The sequence below is a fragment of the Amphiprion ocellaris genome, chromosome 4 (assembly GCF_022539595.1).
Source record: "Amphiprion ocellaris isolate individual 3 ecotype Okinawa chromosome 4, ASM2253959v1, whole genome shotgun sequence".
Classification (NCBI taxonomy): domain Eukaryota; kingdom Metazoa; phylum Chordata; class Actinopteri; family Pomacentridae; genus Amphiprion; species Amphiprion ocellaris.
Window position 1 is genome coordinate 2,546,366 of NC_072769.1, and position 15,617 is coordinate 2,561,982.

At 40.9% G+C, this 15,617-nt stretch overlaps 1 protein-coding gene across 1 annotated transcript in view; it reads left to right on the forward strand.

The window, feature by feature from the left end:
• Positions 1–15,617, forward strand: part of myo15ab (myosin XVAb) — a 110,912-nt gene that overhangs the window by 46,486 nt on the left and 48,809 nt on the right. The window contains exons 32-40 of the mRNA XM_055009995.1: positions 310–394; positions 496–528; positions 641–722; positions 945–1,075; positions 1,912–2,007; positions 6,310–6,438; positions 6,522–6,628; positions 8,174–8,352; positions 13,523–13,595. Of these exons, the coding sequence (XP_054865970.1) occupies positions 310–394; positions 496–528; positions 641–722; positions 945–1,075; positions 1,912–2,007; positions 6,310–6,438; positions 6,522–6,628; positions 8,174–8,352; positions 13,523–13,595 (915 nt within the window). The remainder of the gene's footprint in view (positions 1–309; positions 395–495; positions 529–640; positions 723–944; positions 1,076–1,911; positions 2,008–6,309; positions 6,439–6,521; positions 6,629–8,173; positions 8,353–13,522; positions 13,596–15,617) is intronic.

A 15,617-nucleotide genomic window follows, 5' to 3' on the forward strand; every position in this document is an offset into this window, starting at 1 on the left:
GCTCAGTTGAGAACAATTTCTCATTTACAATGATGACCTGGCAAGACTGGTCACACTCCAACAAATGTGGGTAAATGACCCATTATGAAAAAACATGCTCCGAAACTGTAACTAGGACCTTAATTGTGATTAACACAAATCTTCTGTCTGTTTGAGTTACAGTGATCTTAGTAAAAGAGAAGAGAGAGAAGTTTGGCAACATTATTCATGGGGAATTTATATGCCACTGAACGTATATGCACGCAAGGTCTTAGCTTCTCACTGCTCACTGTATCTTTATGAATGATCCTTCATGCTGTTTGCACACAGACAAAGGTTCGCTCTGAAGAGGAAGTACCTCATCAGGCTACGCTCCACCGTGCTGCTCATTGTCAACCGCCAGCGTTACATGAGGGTATGCACACAGAGTTTAAGTCGATGGAGAAACTGCCAGAGACGTTTACGGTGTGAAAATGAACAAATGTGTGACATGTTATGCTGTTGTCTTTCTGTCAGACAGTGGTGGCGCCTGCAAGGAAGGCAGAGGAGGTGAGTGAAGGAGGGAAGTAGGATGGAAGTTGGTTGCGTTATGAGCTGAAGATGAAGATGTATTGTTGGCGCGTGCGGTAAGTGTTTGTGTGTCTGTTTGCAACGTGTGCAGGATCGCATCAATCGAGAAGTAGTGAACGTGACAACACTGCCCATCCCCACTGAGCTGGCTGGACTGCTGCAGGCAGCTGCAGGTACACACACACACACACACACACACACACACACACACACACACACACACACACACACATATGAATACATAGTTTACAGCACACACTAAGCCTCGATGCTATAAATATACTTCCATCAAAAGATGTGTTCCACAATATTTACCATTGCATTTTTGTGATGACATGTAGCCCGCTGTGTGTGTCGGTGTGTGTCTGTCTGCGTGTATTTATTATTTCTTGCAGGTGGTGAGGAGTTGCATTCAGACTGCTTGGCGGTGGTTCAGGCTCCAAAGGTTCAGGTTGACCCTCAGCTGACTCTGCCCCTGGATATCAACAACTACCTCATGACACACTACATCAGGGCCATATTTAGGGTACAAACACACACAGAGGACATCACATTAACTTGCTTTTATTTTCTGGACACTTACCCCTAAGTTTAGTAACTTAAGATTTAAGGACTTATATTGTGATCTGTTCTTGTATGGAACTGGCTGAAGCATTAAAATATTTTGTACACTTTGCTTTGAAATATTCTATCCACTTCGCAAAAATTGTCTTAAAGAGCTGATCTCACTAAATGAATTCAAAGCCACTTTACACAGAGGCATACATGTATTGGCTGACTCACATTGGCCCTCTATGATTATTGACACTGAAGACTTGTGGCATATACTTTCACAATTTTATGATTCATTTTTCTGTAAACCTTAAATCGTTATTTGTATACATGCTGGTAACCTGTTAAATGGAGCTGTGTGTCTTAGCCAGGGGTTCAGATAAGACAAGACAAGATAAGATAAGATAAGATAAGATAAGATAAGATAAGATAAGATAAGATAAGATAAGATAAGATAAGATAAGATAAGCGACAAGGAAAGTTCACATAATGTGACCTAGAGAACAGACGAAAGTCCCTATAATGTGACTGAGAGAACGGACTTAAATCCCCATAATGTGACTAAAAGAACAGACTTAAGTCCCCATAATGAGACAGAAAACAGACTTTAGTTGTGATAATGTGACTGAGAAAACAGACTTTGGTCCCCATAATGTACGCAATGCAAGTACACAAAGAAAACACAGTATGTGCACATGACATTGTGCGAACATGTGAATAGAACATAAAATAAACTTCTAATGTATGTTAGCATAGTAAACAAACACTGTGAAATCATTTTTCAGCACTCTGTCTTTGTGTGTGTTTTAGGAACCGTTGTTTGGGATGCTGACCGCCCCGCTGGAGAATTCCCTAATTCGACTGGAGGAGGAGCTAAAACAAGGAGCCCTCAACATTTTCATTCTGGTACATGTTATGTTTACAGTCAGGTCCAGAGGTGGATAGAGTATCCAAAAATTGTACTCAAGTAAGACTAATGTTACTTCAAAATATCACTGAAGTAGAAGTAAAAAGTAGTCATCCAAAAAATTACTCAAGTAAGAGTAAAATAGTATTTGGTGAAAAGACTACTGTTGAAGAAATTTCACTCTTAGTCTTTCAAAGTTTGCTATAGTGGGGTGTTTATTGGTATTCCGGCATACGGTGGGCTGACCAACACAGAGCATGAGTCTGTGAAGGGAAGCCGACCCAGAGCATTTGGAGAGTAGCCCTTTTATAGGGATGTCAGAAGGTGGATCAGAGGGTAGGGAGGTGGCTGTATGTAAACACAAGGGTGAATAGTGGTTCATTTGCGTATAGTTGGTTAACAGACAGTAAGACAAAAAGAACAAAGAGCAATTCAATCAAAGGATCTGACACACAGATGCAAATGGAAGGTGTGACAGCAAAAGTTAAGGGGGGAAGGGTCTGGCAGACAGTCAACACGTTTACATGAAGTTTTTTAATTTGGAATTATTAATTCGGAATTAACTCATTCGGAATTAAAGTTTTGTGCTTTGTGTTTACATGGAAATATTAATTCCGAATTAAGGTTTACATGGACCGCACATTTATTCCCCTTCCTTAATTCTGCTTTAATGCTTGGGCATTGGAAAGGATTCTGATTGGACAGGGAGTGGACGTGACATATCCCTGTTTACCAGAAGAAAACAAATTCCATTTGCTGCGGCATTTCTTTTCCCCAACAACATGGAGGACCAACTAATAAGCACACTTTTCACTTTGCTTTTCATTGTCGTTTTGAAACAGCAACTCGACAATGGTGTACTACTTCTTTTGCGTCACTTGAGAAGGAGAAGAGAGATAGAATACCGGAGAAGGAGGCAGAAGACCAAGCTGTGTACGTTGCTACATCATCGCTACGTGAGGAGCCAAGCATGCGCAGAATGACCAGAATTAACTAAAGCGGAATTAATTGTATACAGGAATAGAACGTACACAGGAATTAGTTGATTCGGAATTAACATCAGAATAAACCAGGTAGTTTATTCAGAATTAAGTTTATTCAGAATTAACTTTTTAATTCGGAATTAAGTGTTTACATGGAGATTTTAAAGCGGAATTAACTTTAATTCTGAATTAAAGAGGAATTAAATGTCTCATGTAAACGTGGCTAGTAGCAGTAAACAGTGATAGCAGAATTGGGGATAACCATGGAAAATGGAATGCAGGGGGTGACACATGACACTAGTGCCAAAAGGTTTGCTATTTTCTTCATCACTACTCAAGTACTGAGTAATTGTTTTATTGTAATGTCTAATTTATCTTTTAGAAATGATGTGATCAGACAGACAAAAATGTAAAATAATGTGCAAATTCTGGGGTGGCATGGCTCAATGGGTAGAGTGGCTGTCTTGTAACCGGAGGGTTGTCAGTTCGATCCTGGCCTGCAGAGCTCATGTCCAGGTGTCCCTGAGCAAGACACCGAACCCCTAACTGCTCCTGGTGGGTGGTGGTTAATGCCTTGCATGGCAGCTTCCATCATCAGTGTGTGAATGTGTGTGTGAATGGGTGAATGTGACATATAATGTAAAGTGCATTGGGTATCGTTTCAGGTATAATAAAGCACTATATAAATACAGACCATTCCCATTTATTTCCAAATAATAAAATACAAAAATAGCAAAAATAAATAACATCTTTACAAAATGACAAGTTAAGGCACAAGAAACACAAATTTCCAAATCTCAGTGTTTCACAACATAAATCTTTTGAAACAAATACCTGTAGTAAGGCAACGTTTTTATGTTTGAACAAACTTAAACAAACTACTTCCAGTGACAAGATATACTGCATGCTGTATTTCACTTCCCTCCAAATGGCACAGGCTCAGTAGATAGAAAATCACATTACACTCGGGCAGGACCCCAGTATTCGGTCATCGGTTTCTGTTTTATTACCTGACAGGCAGAGGAAGAACTCACCTGTAGGAGCTCACCTGTATTCAGGTTCTGAGTACAGTAGTTGACATGAAATATTCTCTCATTAATCAGTGATGATGTTCAGCATATAGAAGTCCTGGTGATCACAGTAGAGTGTGGTGATGTTTGTGTATCTGTCAGACTATAAACCTCTGGATGTTGGAGGACAAACATCAGGTATGTATGTAGAATGTAGATTAATGTATTTTATGTATTTTATTTCATGTGAATTATAAAACTGTAAACCATCCATCCTGTTTATGAGGTGTCCTCGTGAAGGTTTAATATTTTTTCAGCAATCAGTTTCTGAAAAGTTTTTGTGGATCCACTGATAGAACTGAGAATGAGACGGTTCAGTTTATCACAAACTACAGATGTCAATAAATCAGCGGCTCTAAAACATTAAAAGAAGATTTATAACGATCTTACAAACCTGAGTATATATACACAGTAACTTTTTTAATATTAAAACATGAACATGCAAGGCTGTGTTGTATATGTTCCATTTCATTGTTTTTCACGGTTAAGATAACCGGAGCAGATGAACTGAGGCGGTGATGTCATCAAGTACGCTGGTGTTCCAAATGCACTTTAGCCTCGATGTGTTCTCATGTTCTCACAAGTCCGTTCTCATCAAGTACACGAGTACGGACTTGTGTACTTAGAATTGAGAATTGGCCGGAGTCACGTGATGATTGTTGCTTCGTCTGATTGGTGAAACACAGTCATGTGGTAGATCCACTGGGGGCATCTCTGGCAAAATAAAGCATGTATAATGTGGTAAATCAAAAAGTAACGAGTCGAGCATAGCCCAGTGTAACGGAGTAAGAGTAGCGTTTCTGCTTCACAGATCTACTCAAGTAAAAGTAAAAAGTATGGCAGAGTAAAACTACTCTCAGAAGTACATGTTTTTCGAAAAGTAAATGTAACGGAGTAAATGTAACTCGTTACTACCCACCTCTGGTCAGGTCCATACATTTTTGACCATTGACACAGTTTTCAGCATATCAGCTCTGTGCACCACCACAATGGATTTGAAATGAAACAATCAAGATGTGCTTTAAGTGCAGACTTTCAGCTTTAATTTGAGGGTATTTTCATCCAAATTAGGTCAATGGTGGAGGAATTACAACATATTTTAGATGTACCCTTCACCTTTTTAAGGTACCAAAAGTAATTGGACAAACTAACATAATCATAAATCAAATTGTCAATGAAGCCTGAAGTCTGGAACCCATAGACATCACCAGATACTGGGTTTGGTCCCTGGTGATGCACTGCCAGGCCTCTACAACTCCTGCTTGTTTGTGGTACATTTTCTTTTCAGTTCTGTCTTCAGCGAGTGAAATGCAGAACATTCCACTTTGTTGCCTTGAAAAACTCTGGTTGCTTTGGGTTAGGGTTAAAATGACATGAAAATGACACAAAATTGATGCTTAAATAACAAAAATGACACAAAAAAGACACAAAAATGGCACAAAATGATGCTTGAATAACAAAAATTGCACAAGGATGCTAAAAAAACCCAAAATAACATAAAAAGCACAAAAATTATACAAAATTATACTGAAATAACACAAAACTGACACAAAAAGGCACAAAAAATACACAAGGATACTAAAATAACAAAAAATAACATAACAAAGCACAAAAAAATACACAAAATGATGCTAAAAAACACAAGAATGACATAAAGACACAAACAGATGCCACAATAACAAAAATGACACAAAAAGACACAAAAATGAAAACATAATGCGTAAATAAAAACAACACAAAGAGACACAAAAATGACACAAACAGATGCTAAAATAACACAAAATGACACAAAAAGACACAAAAATGAAAAGCTTAAAGTCTTTGGTTGCTTTCTCAGTATGCTTCGGGTCATTGTCCATCTGCACCGTAAAGCACCATCCAATGAGTTCTGAAAGCAATTGGCCGAATATGAGCAGATGACGATGAACTAAACATTTCAGAATTCATCCTGCTGCTTTTTTCAGCTGTCACATCATCAACACATGTCAGAGAACCAGCTCCATTGGCATTGTACAGAGTGGAAATGCTGAAAATTGTGTCAGTGTCCAAATATTTATGGACCGAACTGTATATGTGGCAGGGAAAGTCCAACAGTCTAAATGAAAGTCTGTGATTTTACCATCATCTAACCTCTTCAGAACTCCAGTACTGACATTTTTTTTGGCCAACCTTGTACATTTGGGGGAATTAAGTTTTTTTTGTGAAGCTGCAGTGTGTGCTAAAAATAAATGGCAGTTTTTTTTGGTAGATTCTCCGGTTCATGGGTGATCCAAACCTGAACGGGGCTCAAGAGAACTTATTTGGGAACTACATCATCCAAAGGGGACTCGCTAATCCCAGCCTCAGAGATGAGATCCTGGCTCAGGTAGCAAACCAGGTCAGTAACAGCTATATTTTTAACTATTGTGGCATATTAGTTAAACATTTCTTTTATTTCAGTGTTGTGTGTTCCATCACTAGGTGTGGAGGAATCCTAACATCCTGAATTCAGAGCGTGGTTGGCTGCTCCTCTCCTCCTGCCTTTCTGCCTTCCTGCCCTCGCAGAGGATCGCTAAATACCTGCTGAAGTAAACACACTTAGACAATTAAATGTGAACAGTGCTGTGTACTGAAAGAACATTTTAAGTATCTTCAGTTTGTGAATTTCTTTTGCCGCATACCTGACACCGGTTCTCTGAAGTCAGTTCGACATAGTCAGGCTTTCTTTGTGTGAGTCGGCTCAACAAATCCTCAGTCAGAGTTAACAGGTATCTGAAGGGGGTTTCCAACTTTCTTTGTTAACTCAGACTTTCTGTTTCAAATTCGTCATACAAACAGGAGCATTTAACATATCATTTGACTTGTTTTCTGCACAAAATGAACTGATCGTGTTCAGTTGCTTCAGTCAGCAGGTTGTTTTAATGGAGAACAATGAGGAAAATAAAAATTTATGACGGTAAAATGCTGCAACTGGAAATTATGTGACAAGAATGCTGGTAGAAAACTGCTAAACGTTTGTTAATATATTTATTTTACTCATCAATGCAGCTGTTTGTTGATAAATGAAAGCTGCACAATAAAGTTATTAAACTTTAAATTTCATCAGTATTCTATCAGCTGCAGAACCAGCAGAGTAAACAGATCAAACATAAAAGCATATTTATACGATTTCTGCATCACGTTGCTATGGAGTAGCAACATGATGCATACAGTGTGTGATAATGTAACTACACAGCTTCATTCAGTGGTTTTAGTAATGTACAGATCGACATGTTTACAGGGAAAACATTTTCCCTCAGCTGAGAATCTGTGTTGCTCATAAACGATTTGGTTGAATTGAGGCGTTTCTTAAAGCCAATTTAAATCTAAAACAAAACCTAGACCAGGTTAGCTCCACAGCATCAGTTACACCATTAGAGATCTAAACTACAGGCTAAATGTTTGGAAGCGAGATCAGATTTGTACAAAAAAAGATCATAGTTTCACTGGCATACTTTGCAACAAAATAAACATAATTTATATATAAACAGTCTCTCATCAGAATATATTTTTACTATAATTATCAGGTATTTGTGTCTGTATACTTGTTTCTTTACTCAACTGTTTCTTTCTCGTCACTTCTGTGACAGTTATAGAGATATGGACACAGTTGAGATTTATTGGGATTTTTGGATGCAAACTCTCAAAAGCCAAAGAGCTAAAGTGAATAATATAAACTATGATTTGTTTTTTACTTTTGAACTAAACTTTTGACTCTTGTAAATCTTCTCAACTGTAAAACTGAGCCCTTCTTTTCTTTTGTTAACATTTATTCAATAATTGTCTGGTTACATCAATGTATACCTAAAGGTAAATTGAGGAAAATGGTGCAGAATTCATACTGGTTTTCAAGAAAGACATTGTGAACAGAAACTTGAAGTCGCTTATAAATGTTTGGCCTCCACAGCATCAGTTACCATGGAGATCTAGCAGGTAAAAAGAGAGACACTTTGATGATACTGAAAATTCTGACTTTCAGCTCAACATATACCTCGCTTCGTACTTCAGCCCTCTGTGCTCCTTTGGATAAATTTGCAGCAGTTGTTGTACAAACTTGTGTGTGTGTCTGTTCATGCTTGTTGTTGTTGCTGTAGGTTTGTGTCTGACTATGGCCCAGAGGGCTACCGCTGTGTGTGTCAGCACCGCCTGCTTCAGGCTCTGCAGCGGCTCAACGTCGGTCCGGAGTATGTGCGGACCTACCCGCCCTGTCTGCTGGAGTGGACGGCCAATCGCAAGCGAGCTCACACTGTTCTGCACATACACTGTTTTGATGGTGAGTGAACAAATAAAAACACAGGAGGCACAATGGTCAAGGACATGAATTTAACAGATTGTAAATTCCAGTATAGGCCTGATAAATTTTGAATGCAGTGAGAGAGCAAAATGACCTATTTCTTTAGAATCTGCTATTAAATTGAGCAAAACACAAGGCCAGTAACTGCATTTGTAGTGAGCGCCTTCAGTTGCTTTGAATTCATTTCAAATTCGCCATCATCATAACTGCATGCACAACATGTCATCTGAAGATATGGCAACTTGCCAAGAATAGAAAATCAAGCAAAATGGCAGTATTAAGAAGCACGTTACACTTGAAAATATTTTTACTCCATCTGCTTTTGCACCACATTTATCTCTGGATATGAAGTCCGCTCCATATATATTTGGACCTGACTGGTTTTCCTTGACCAGGGAAAGGATTCTTCTGTTGTCCAACACACTTGAAAGGTTTGGAACCAGAGGGTTTTGACCCACTTTCTGTAGTTTCTGAGAAAAATGGGTTCAAAGTTTTGTGTTTTCAAGAATGGTCTAACATTCGACGCGCCACTGTAATGCCATATTTGTGTTGTGGGTTAGACAACAATCTAGACCATAAAATTTTACAGAAATTATATAAAACTCAGTTTGGAGTTTTGTGGGTTAGACCATTCTGCGTCTAACCACCTTATATGTTTTCTTGGTTGCTGCGTTCACCAGGTCATTCTTTCCATTTAAAAATGTACCAAGTTTCCATTTATCTATCATTGTCTTAAGCTTGTCAATCATAATGGAATAATTTTATTTAAGCAGTAGCTTAGGATATCTGGAAATGTTAATCCCTAAATATTTAAAGTGATCAGTGATGGTTTTAAAAGGTAGGTGCTTAAGGAATCCAGAATCAAGGCCATCAGCCAGGGGCATAAATATGCTTTTGTCCCAGTTAATAGTGAATCCGGAAAGTTGGCCAAATTTTTCAGTGAGGTCCAGAAGGGGGGGGGAGAGACAACCTTACGTCTGACAACGTCAGGACCACATCATCCGCGTACAAAGCCAACAGTGCATTCGGTTGCACCACAACTAATTCCAGTAGTTAAGGGACTGGCTCTGATGGAGATAGCCAGGGGCTCAAGGGCGAGGGCGAAGAGCATAGGGGAAAGGCAGCATCCCTGTCTAGTGCCACGATGCAACAGAAAGGGGACAGAGCAATCCTGGTTAGTCAATACTGAGGATTAAGGCAGGCATAGAGCATAAGAGTGCCATAAATTTAGGACTAAAACCAAATTTAGCAAGAGTGGCAAACATGTATCTCCACTCGATCTGATCGAACGCCTGCTGTGCATCCAAAGAGATGACAGCAGAGTTAGGTGGGTTAGTCGAATACGTAATCTTTAGCAAACGCCGAGTGTTAGAGAAGGAGAATCTGTCTGGGATAAAACCTGTTTGATCAGGATGGATCAATGAGCCAATGTATTTATTTAGCCGATTTGTGAGAACTTTTGCAATGATCTTTTGATCACTTTTTAGCAAACTTAAGGGGCAATAAGATGAAACATCAGTTCTATCTCTGTCCTTCTTTAAAAGAAGACAGATGTGAGCATTGTAGAGAGTATCAGTGAAAATGCCAGATTCTATAGAATGAATTAACATGCGGTGTATAAGACAGGCAACAGTGTCTATATGGGCTTTATAAAATTCTATAGCAAAACCATCAGGGCCACAGGCCTTACAGTTGGGAAAAAAGCGAATGTCAGTTTTAATTTCCTCGAGCGTGATGTCAGAGTCCAGACCATGCATAGCTGCTTCACTAAGACATGGGATGTTCAAAGAGTGGAGGAAATCTTCGATATTTGCGTCGGTAACTGTAGATTTAGAGGTGTATAACTGACTGTAACAGTCAAGGAATCTGTCATTAATTAGTTTGGGATCGGAAAGGTTAAATTTCCAATTGTAACGTGGTGAGTTTAGGTCGAAATTAATATCCATTGTAAGGGGAACATGATCAGATATTAAAATACTGTATGTCGAGCTAGTTGTATTGGAAAACAATCTAGAATCGATTAGGAAATAATCAATCCTGGAGAAGGTGCCATGCACAGGGGAGAAGAAGGAGTACTGTCTATCGAGAGGATGCTGGAGCCTCCAGACGTCAGCCAGGTTCAACGAATTTACAAGGTTATTAATAACTGGGACAGATTTTAAAGACGGGGCCATTTTAAGGGAGGACCTGTCCAGCTGAGGATCGAGATAGCTGTTAAAATTCCCACCAACAATAATATTATAACGGCTATAATCAGCAAGCAGATCAAAAACTTTACAGAAAAAATCCGGACAGTCAAAATTCGGGGCATAAATGTTAAAGAGAGCGAGTGGTGTTGAATTAATAGATCCACTGACCAGTAAGTATCTCCCACCTGGGTCCATGACCACAGAATTAAATACAAACGGGACAGTTTTGCGGATGAGGATGGCAACCCCTCTAGCTTTTGAAGTAAAAGTGGACTGATACACCTGGGAAACCCACACAGATCTTAAACGTCTCTGTTCAGTTGGCTGGATGTGGGTCTCCTGCAAAAAACAACGTCAGATGACAAAAACTTTAAATGAGCAAATACTTTACCCCTTTTAAGAGCCTTCCTAAGGCCCCTACAGTCCCAAGTGGTGAAAGTAATGTGACTCATCCCTGATCCCAGCAGAATGGAATCCTGTATTCATGCAACTTGCACACAAGGTGTAAGGACTGATATATCACTGGTAGTGAACTGGCAACAAATAAACACTCACAGAAAAATAAACACCCCCAAAAAAAACAAGCCGCAAAAAAGGAACAATGTGGCAGATCCTTATAGCTGGCATTGGAGGCCACTGTGTAACAGAGCCCGCAAATAAAGGACTAGGAAGAAAACAACCACAACTAAACCAGCAGCCCCGACTACACCTCCAAAGTGCAGAAATTGTACAAAAGTACAAAGTTAACTGCACCAAAATGTGCTTAGCAAGAAAGCAAAAGCCATACATAGAGAGCGGAGTGGTATATCCGGCAGGCCAGTAAAAGAAAAGGTGGACTATAGGATAAACAGAGAAAAAAAAATTTAAAGAAAAGTATTACTGATATACATATACATATATACATATATGTGAATACACACACACATACATATATACTTACACACACATACACACACACACACACACATAAATATATGCAGATATATGTACATACACACATACATACACACAAACACACATATACATACATACACAGACATACATACAAACACACATACATATGTGCACATATAAACACATACATAATTACTGACCCAAAACAGATCCACCTGCTTGCTCTACCACTACCACTCAAAGAATGGTGAAAAGTCAAATATTAGCAAATCAAGTTCACTTTGAATGCATGTGTCCGTATACATCGTAAACATACGTAGTGTTGTAAACACACATTCTACAGTGTCATGACAATGTCATGGTCCAGCAAGTGTAATCAGTCAACTTGTCTCAGTCAGTGAGTCGGCAAACCGTTCAGATTCAGCAGGAGAGGTGAAGGGGCTCACCGTATTGTTGTGAGTTACTTGAAGCTTGGCTGGAAACCATAGAGAACATTTAGCACCGGCATCCATCAGTCATTTCCTCACGGTATTGCAAGCCTGCCGCTGGGCCACGACCTAGGCAGTGTAATCGGGAGATATGTAGACTCTCTCTCCGTGGTAGGTTAGTGGAACCATCTGCCTGCTGAGCCAAAAGATGTTGACGAGGACGCTTTCGTTGTGGACCCTGGCGATGATGACCCGCGGCCGCTCATTAGCGTGCAGTTTGGGTTTCAGGCTGTGTTGGGCTCGATCGATCTTGACGGGCTTAGAGAAGTTGTCTTGGCCAAGCAGCTAAGGAATCAAACGTGAAACAAACTTGCTGGGACAGGCACCCTCTACCCCGTCTTTAACACCCACGATGCGAATGTTGAGCCTGTGGGAGCGGCCCTCCAGTTCATTCACCTTAGCTTTGAGTAGACTGTTAGCATCCCGTAGATCCTTGCACCTGTGGTAATGCGGGTGTTGGCGGAGGAAAGGGCCCCGTCCACATCATTCAGACATTGTTCGGCCTCACAGTGTCCCTTTTGAAGAGCAGAGAGACATGACTTGATGGAGTCGAGGCATCCTTCCGTTGACTTCTTTAAGTCCTCCACAAGTGAAGTAACTTTAGCCACCTCATCCAAAGTTGTTTAAATCAATCCAACTGGACTTTAAGAAGGTTCCTTGAGGACGTTTCACCTCTCATCCAAGAGGTTTCTGCAGTTCTGGTGGTGGTTGATGTTGCCTCAGCTTATAACCCCTGTGAGGTGTGGTCAGTGTTATTCACATTCCGACGACCATTGCCAAGGCCCATCTGGCTCCTCAACGATGGTTGTTGGGAGCCAGGGAGTGACAAAGGGGGTCATTGAAATGCGAGTTTCACCAAGCCCTAGTATGCTAATGGTGGTCGTTAGCATGAGCCACCTCACCTGAGTCATTCTGCTGAGTAGTTCTTTTGGGGAGTTTTGAAAGGACCTGATTTTAAATCGGCGAAAGATGATGTCGCAGACCACCCCCCCTGTTCAGAGATGGCTTCTCCACTTTGACATGGATGGCTTCTTTCACACCTCACAGAGGTTATAAGCTGAGGCAACATCAACCACCACCAGAACTGAAAAAGCCGCTTGGATGAGAGGTGAAACGTCTTCAAGGAACTTTCTTAAAGTCCAGTTGGATTGATTTAAACAACTTTGGATAACCATGACCTGGATGAATGAGAAACTACACAGACATTTAGCCACCTCAGTGCCCTGTTTTGCAATGGCGGCTAATATAGCGTCGTTGCTAGCAGCTTCTTTGTTTGCTGGAGAAGGCACCTTAGAGACCTTGTCTTTCTGTGGCATGGTGTGAAACTATAACCAACAACTCGCCAAGCCACTTATGCGTAAAAAAAACAAAGAAACATAAATGAGTGCAGTAGATAAATGGCAAAATGGAGGTAACAGGACGGAGCTTCGACGAGACACATCTACTCCATTACTGCGCACGAGCACCCCACCGAAATGGCTCTTAATGTAACATTGTTGTAATATTAAAAACAAACCACTTTACAACCATAGTTATTGTTGAGTTGTTTTCGTACTGACATATTGCTTCCTCCTTCAGGTGTGTCCTTCCTGTGTCCTTTACACTCGTGGACGACGGGAGAAGAGATGGCTAAAGACATCTTACAACACAGGTATCATTATTACTGAATGTATGAATTGCAAGGAGATGGTTTGATAGAAGTGTTAAGTTTTAGACACTGATCGGGCATAACATTGTGACCACTGACAGGTGAAGTGAATAACACTGATTATCTCTTCATCATGGCTCCTGTTAGTAAGTTGAATATATTAGGAAGCAAGTTAACATTTTGTCCTCAAACTTGAGGTTAGAAGCAGGAAATTGGGCAAGCGTAAGGATTTGATCCAGTTTCACAAAGGCAAAAGTCTGATGGCTGGATGACTGGGTCAGAGCATCTCCAAAACAGCAGCTCTTGTGGGGTGTTCCCAGTCTGCGGTGGTCAGTATCTATTAAAAGTGATCCAAGGAAAGAACAGTGGTGAACCGGTGACAGGGTCATGGTCCAAGGCTCATTGATGTACGTGGGGAGAAAGGCTGGCCCATGTGGTCCAATCCAACAGATGAACTACTGTTGCTCAAACTGCTGAAGAAGTTAATGCTGATTCTGATAGAAACGCGTCAGAATACACAGTGCATCACAGTTTGTTGCGTATGGGGCTGCATAACTGCAGACCAGTCAGGGTGTCCATGCTGACCTCACCACCAAAAGACCAACAATGGACATGTGAGCATCAGAACTGGACCATGGAGCAATGGAAGAAGGTGGCCAGGTCTGATGAATCATGTTTTCTTTGGCATCACGTGGATGGTCGGGGAACACATGGCACCAGGATGCACTATGAGAAGAAGACAAGTCGGCGGAGGCAGTGTGATGCTTTGGGCAATGTTCAGCTGGGAAACCTTGGGTCCTGCCATCCATGTGGATGTTACTTTGACATGTACCACCTTTCTAAGCATTGTTTCAAACCATGTACAACCTTCCATGGAAATATTATTCCCTGATGGTTGTGTCTCTTTCAGCAGGATAATTTTACAACAAAACAAAAATGGTTCAGTAATGGTTTGAGGCACACAACAACCAGTTTGAGGTGTTGACTTGACCTAAAAATTCCCCAGATCTCATTGCAATGGAGCGTCTGTGGGATGTGCTAGACAAACAACTCTGATCCACTGAGGCCCGATCTCGCAACTTCCAGGACAATCTGCTGCTAACATCTTGGTGCCAGATACCACAGCACACCTTCAGGGTTCTAGTGGAGTCCATGACTTCATAGGTCAGGGCTGTTTAATTCAATTCAATTCAATTCAATTCAATTCAATTCAATTCAATTCAATTCAATTCAATTCAATTCAATTCAATTCAATTTTATTTATATAGCGCCAATTACAGTCAAATTGTCTCGAGACGCTTTACAGAACCCATATGCCTGAACCCCCAGAGCAGCCCTAAGGAGACAGTGGCAGGAAAACACCCTTTTAACAGGGAAAAAAACCTCGAGCAGAACCCGGCTCTAATGTGGGGGGACCCATCTGCTGCTGGCCGGGTGGGTTGAGAGGGACAGAAGAGGTAGACAGGTAGAGATAGAGGGATAGAGGTAGAGGGATGGGGGGGGGGGGGGACACAAGGACCATAAAACACACAGTTTAATACATGCATGATAAGACAGATGATACATGCAAAGTACAACTAACATGGAAACTAATTATAGTTTACTGCTAGTTGGTGGGAGAACCACCACAGATCTGAAGCATCCAGCTCTGGGACCAGGGACACTCAGAGAAAGGACACAGGGAGAAACAGAGTGAGTGTAATGCAATAATGGTATATATAGTAAATACATAGGTAGTTAGAGAAGGGCTCAGTGCATCCAGAGAGGTTCCCCAGCAGCCTAGGCCTATAGCAGCATAACTAGGGGCAAACTAAAGGGACGTCAAGAGGGGATGTCAGTTGTGCAAATGAAAACACCAGCTCACCCCGTCAGGGTCCCCCAGTCAGCCCTAACTATAAGATTTGTCAAAAAGGAAGGTTTTAAGCCTGGTCTTAAAAATAGAGAGGGTGTCCGCCTCCCGTTTAGGCAGCAAAAGGGGGAGCAACACAATATTAGGCAGGTGGCCATAATCTTATGCCCGATCAG